This window comes from Sminthopsis crassicaudata, chromosome 3 (genome assembly GCF_048593235.1).
Source record: "Sminthopsis crassicaudata isolate SCR6 chromosome 3, ASM4859323v1, whole genome shotgun sequence".
Lineage (NCBI taxonomy): Eukaryota > Metazoa > Chordata > Mammalia > Dasyuromorphia > Dasyuridae > Sminthopsis > Sminthopsis crassicaudata.
Window position 1 is genome coordinate 239759293 of NC_133619.1, and position 6033 is coordinate 239765325.

The window sequence follows — 6033 nt, forward strand, 5'->3', positions numbered from 1 at the left end:
TATTGCATTTTTTGATAGTTACTAACCTGGTAGGGGGGAAAATTTAAAAAAATTTAGTTTTATTCCGAATTACAAACCATTTGATAAAGTCTTTTGTGCTTCTTTTGTGGAAAAGATGAAGATGTAAGTCAAATGATAGTACTATTACATGGTGCACAACATATTGAATATCTGAATCTCCCAGTAAAGTATCCTAGGGATCTGTTATTGGCTCTGTGGAATTTGACATTTTTATGAATGCCTTGGATAAAAGCATAAATATTATGCTTATCAAATGTGTACATGATACAAAGCAGATGAGATGGCCAATATATTGGATGGCAAAGTTAGAGTTAAAGAAGATCTTACTAGGCTAGAATATTAAGTTGAATAAAATAATATACAATTTGTTAAGAATAAATATAATGTCTTAAATCTGGGTTATAGAGCCTTAATTTTTACAATACAAGATGGAAGCATGTGACTGAATCCCAGCTCATAAAAAATTTGTAATTCAACAGCATGATGTTGAAACAGAGAAAACTTGTGAAATTTGAGATCATTATATCAGAAGAGGTTCTAGAATTAGAAAAGAAGAAATCCAATTTTGCCATTGTCAGAGCACATTGTCAGAGTACTGACTTCAAGCTGTAGTCCCTATTTTGGGAGTGACATTAATAAACTAGAGAGCATTTTAAGAAGGCCTCCTGGAAAGTGAAGGGCTTTTAGTTCATCCTGGATAAGGATCACTTGAAATTAGGGAAATATTGTGAACTCCTTGAAATCAGAGATTGTTGTTTACCTTTCTTTGCACTTAACACAATACCTAGCACATAGTAATTGCCTAATAAATGCTTATTGATTAAGTGACTGTTTATCCCAAAGAACAGAAGATCTATCAGGGACATGAAATTGTCATATTAAGTATGTGAATAACTGTCACTTGGAAGAGGGATATAATTTGTTCTGTTTGGCCTTAGGGAAGACATAGAAATAAAGGGAAGAAGTTGACAAAAAGCAAAGTTGAGTTCAAGAAGAACTTTAAAAAAAATAATGATTAGAGTCATCTAGTAGTGGAATAGGCTACCACAGGAGGCAGTTGTCTCACTATAATTGGAGATGTTCAATTCTATGGGAATACTATTTAATTCTATAGGAATATAGAAATAGTATGACCCAGATATGCCACATGCCATATGAAGACAGAGTCAAACTATTTCCTGACCACAAGAGGCTTGTATTCTATTTGGGAAAAACAACATATACAAATTATTATGAAATATACATATTTGCAAACCTATACATATGTGTGGTTATGTATACACACACACACACACACACACACACACACACACACACACACACATATATATATATATATCAAAGAAGCATCTTGTAGAAGGTGGCATCTGATCTGTGATTTGAAAAAAAATAAAAGATTCTTTTCTATAGAAGGGAAGATTTACATTACTTGAGGAGAGGGGGGAGTAATATTGTATGTAAAAACACTTGGAGGTGAGAGGTTAATTTGTCTGAAATAAAATTTTTGAGGGGGAATAATGTCTTCCTATGTTGAGAACTTAGATTAGAGTTGAATGGTGAAAGCCATTAAATGCTATCTGTCTAGTATATTGTAGAAGGAATTATTATTATTATTATTATTTTTAGTATTGAACTAGATTGGACAAGATGACCACAAGGGAAGTAGATGGCACAGTGAGTAGAGCAATGTACTAAGAATCCAGAAGGCTCATCTAAATGCGTTCAAATTCAGCCTCAGGCACTTATTAGTTTGTGGGACTTTGGGCAAGTCACTTAATCCCATTGACCTCAGTTTCCTCATTTGCAAAACTAGCTGCAGAGACAAATGGCAAACCATTCCATTATCTTTGTTGAGACAATCGCAAATAGGGTCATAAAGAATTGGACATTACTGAAATGCCTGAACAACACCAAAAAAAGTGGCCAAAAATGTTTCTTTCAAATCTGAAGTTCAGTGATGTTATAAAATAACTTTATAAAGTCACTTATAAACCATTCTAGAGGTTTACAAAGAGCTCTCTTCTAAGAGTCTAGATATCATCATGACCATTTTAACTGATTTGCTCATGGTCATTCTGGAGTTTAACCTACCTAAAGAGAATTTTTCTTTTAATTTCAGAGTTAAGAAATTAATCATGCCTGTTGTACCTGATCCCAAATATTCTTTTCCTGGTTTATTTGATTTTCACAGGGGAAACTTCGAGGTAATTATTAGTATTTTTTGGTGCATCTTGTTTATTTATTTATTTATTTTTAAAATCATTGCTACTAAATCAGTTTTACTTGTAGTCAAATATAAGGTCATGTAGAATTATCTCTTTAAAAATGAAAATTTCATGAGCAACACATGATTCAAAAGCAGGAACTTTGTCTCTATTCCTGAAATATTTTGTTTTTAGGCTCTTCATTAGGTCTAAAAGCATCTCTCAGTTTTCGCCTTCTATGGGTATGATCAAAGAAAAGGATATGCACTTAACTCATGTCATGGTAATGCAAAGAAAATATTTTCCTTATAACCTAATAAGCCCAATGGCAAAAATATTATTTTGGCATTTAATCTAATTATATTTTTCTGTAATTTAAACAAATTTCCTCTCTCTTTTGAGGTGAAGAATACCTTAACCAGTTTTCTTTTAAAGTAAACATGCATATCAAAATGCATTGATTTATCCAAATCCAAACTCCTGAATACAAATTTGGGGGCAATAGAAAAAAAAATTGGATATGGAAGTAGAGAAGAGCAGGCCCAACGGCAGATCTATCCCTTTTGAAATCTCAAAATATCCAAAAAAAAAAAAAAGTAGGAGGCAGAAGATGTTGAAGAGCAAGGCACTGGGCAATCAGGAGCACTCACTCTAAGTGAGTAACTTTTCTCTGTCTAATGTTTACGATAAAACCTAAAAAAATGACCCTCCCTTTAAATGTTTTAATAAAAACAATACTTCAGTTGAAGACAGGAAACTATCTTCACAGTTTTGCTGTTTATCAATAGCTAACACTTATATAACACTTTAAAGGTTAGATACAAATATCTCTTTATCCTCACAACAACCCTGGGAGGTAAGTGCCATCATTATCTCTGAGTTAGATAATGTTTAAGTGGTTTACTCAGAGTCACAGAATGTCTGAGACTAGATTTGATCTCAAGCAGCCAAGGGGTTGCAATGGATAGAGTGTGAGACCTAGAATCAGGAAGACTTGAGTTCTAATATAGAACTCACATAGATACTGATGCAGACAGTAGTTAGATGACTTGTTCAGACTCACATAACTAGTGTGATCCTGACCAAGTCATTTAACCGTTTCCTAATATTAGCTACTTGTTGAATCAAATGAGATAATCATAAAGTGCTTAGAACAGTTCCTGGTATATAGTGCTATGTAAATATTAGTTATGATGATGAGGTCCATTGCTCTATCTACTATGCTACTTAGCTGCCTTATTGCTTGCATGATTAGACAAACCACATTTAGGCTTGTGGAGTCTCAGTTTCCCCCATTGTTAAATGAGATAGACTCGACCTTCAAGGTCCTTTCCATCTCTACACCTATGATCCAATGTGTTTTGTTTTGCAATTCCAATGGAAAGTAATAGGAGAATAAGACTTAGATCTGGGAGGAGGTTAGAAATCATTTCTCCACTTACTTTCTAGACAAGAGAATTCAGTCCCAGAGAAATTATGTGATTTACCCAAGACCATACAGGTGGTAAGTGACAGAGTCAGGATCTGATCTGCTGTTCTCTGTCTCCAATATGGCTCCATTTTGTCTCCCCAAATTTATAGCTAATAGAAAATCACAGAAATGACTGACTACAGATTTAATGAATCTTATAACCATATTTTAGAGAGGAAAAAAAAATTCCAGTTCAATTTTAACTTGAATTTTCTCTTGTTCTTGCTTACCATTAGAGCATTTAGCTGACAGATGAAATATTTGATATTACATTTTAATTTATTTTTATTTTTAATAGTATTTTATTTTTCCAGATATACACAAAGACAGTTTTCAACATTCATCTTTGCAAAATTTTGTGTTCCAAAATTTTCTCCCTCTCCTTTCTCTTCCTCCTTCCCAAAACAGTAAACAATGTCATATAGATTAAACATGTATAGATATTGCATTTTTAGGTATCTGGATCAAAAAATGTGTATTCAGGACCAGGTAAGGGTTTTAGTGGCAAAGGAGTTCTAATTTATATATTTCATTTTCATAGGAATGGATCCAGGATACCGAAAACGTGACCAGCCCAACTAAAGTGGAACATTTGGTGCAGGAGTGTGTTGTGGAGGAGGGTCTTATTGAAGAATTTGCTAATAAAGAGATCAAAGATGTAAAGGGGAAAGCCTTTCAGGAAGATCCACAATTGAATGAAGATAATCTGAGTTCTACTCAAATCTCTTGTGTCCTACCTCAAGGCAGTGACACTATTTGTTTGGGTGATCTTAAATTTGTTATGAATGATAATATGTATGTTATATTATGAAGCTGCGTGGCGCACAAATAGGAGATGAGTTCTGAGCCAAGATCAACCTAGTAAGTTTCTGGAATTGATGGCAATAATGATGATAATAGCTAACATCTGTAGAGTGCTTTAAAGTTTTTAAAACACTCTGCAAATGAGTAATCTTGTACTCACAACAACTTTTGGAGAGAAGGCTATTATTATCCTTGTTTTACATTTGGGAAACTGATGCAGCCAGTGGTTAAATCACTTGTTTGGTTCACACAACTTAGAGTCTGAGACTGGATTCTAATTCAAGGTATTTTCCTGGATTCTAGGTCTGTTTCTCTATCCACTATGCCAAGTTGTTGGCTATGGACACAGATAGAGAAAAAAGTTAATTCCAGGACCTTCCATACTGATAAGTCTGTCATGAATTTAACAGCTTTTCAGTGAGAAATCTTAGACTAAATGGCATTAATTACAGCCTCTCTGCACATGTATATACGGCAACTCATCATCCTTATTATCTAAACTTTACAACTCGTAAACGTAGGCACATTTCAATTTGAGTGCTTATTAAGTCACAGATTTATTTTATTTAGACTACTTAGAATAACTAATTCGAAATGTTTATCATATCATTTTTTCCTAACTCTTCATTTGTTCTGTGTCTGCTCTTCATTTAACTTGCAATGAGAGAAACAGCAGTACAGACAGCCATAAAGAAACATATGTAAAAGGGTTTTCAAATATCTAGGATGATAGCATAGTATAGGAGAAAAAACATTGGGAAGAGAGTTAGGCAATAGAGTTCTAGTACTCTTTCTGAGACTATAGCTTTATGACCTTGGCCAAATCACATCTTTCAGCTTCTTTTCTTAGTTACAAAATTCTGAGGCTATACTAGAAAATCTCTAAATTTCCTTTGAGCTCTAAATTATAAAAACTCTGCAAAGTCACCTCCAGCCCCAAAATGATCTTTGCAAAGTAGTTGCAATTTTAAATGGTGAAGAGATGCCTGAACTGATTTTGACTGTAACACTGTAGACTACACAACAAAATATGACAAAACATGGTAAGCCTCAAGACCTCTATTGGAATAGGTTTTTTAAAACTTGACACAATTAACTGAATCATTGTATTGAAATGATAGACTGTCTTAGCAAAAATGTAACATTTCCTTGTGAAGGAAAACCCCCAGACAAATTTTTTTGTAAGAACTCATTGCAATGTTTGTAATATGCTTTGCTTTAAAAAAAAAAAACATTCAGCACAATCAGTCTCTTGATGTGCTTGTCCTTGATTTTGTTTTACTGTATTTTCATTTATTAAATAAAGGGGAGTGTGTGTGTGTGAGAAGTTACCATGCATGTTATCTTTCGTTCTAAGTGCTTGATTTCCGTATTGATAGTGAAGGGGATTTTTATACTGAAAGTTCTTCTAGGGTTTGAGGACCATCAGGTTTTTTAGATGATTGAGATTGTAAATTCAGTAGGTGGAAACTAGGTTGAATTGTACATTCTCAAAGCAGTTAAATGAAGATACTTTAAATTTTTCATATTTCT

At 33.6% G+C, this 6033-nt stretch overlaps 1 protein-coding gene across 1 annotated transcript in view; it reads left to right on the forward strand.

Annotated features, from left to right (window-relative positions):
• Positions 1-5808, forward strand: part of CRLF2 (cytokine receptor like factor 2) — a 29881-nt gene extending 24073 nt beyond the window's left edge. The window contains exons 7-8 of the mRNA XM_074297319.1: positions 2141-2225; positions 4238-5808. Of these exons, the coding sequence (XP_074153420.1) occupies positions 2141-2225; positions 4238-4507 (355 nt within the window). The 3' untranslated portion in view covers positions 4508-5808. The remainder of the gene's footprint in view (positions 1-2140; positions 2226-4237) is intronic.
• The last annotated feature ends 225 nt before the right edge of the window (positions 5809-6033 follow it).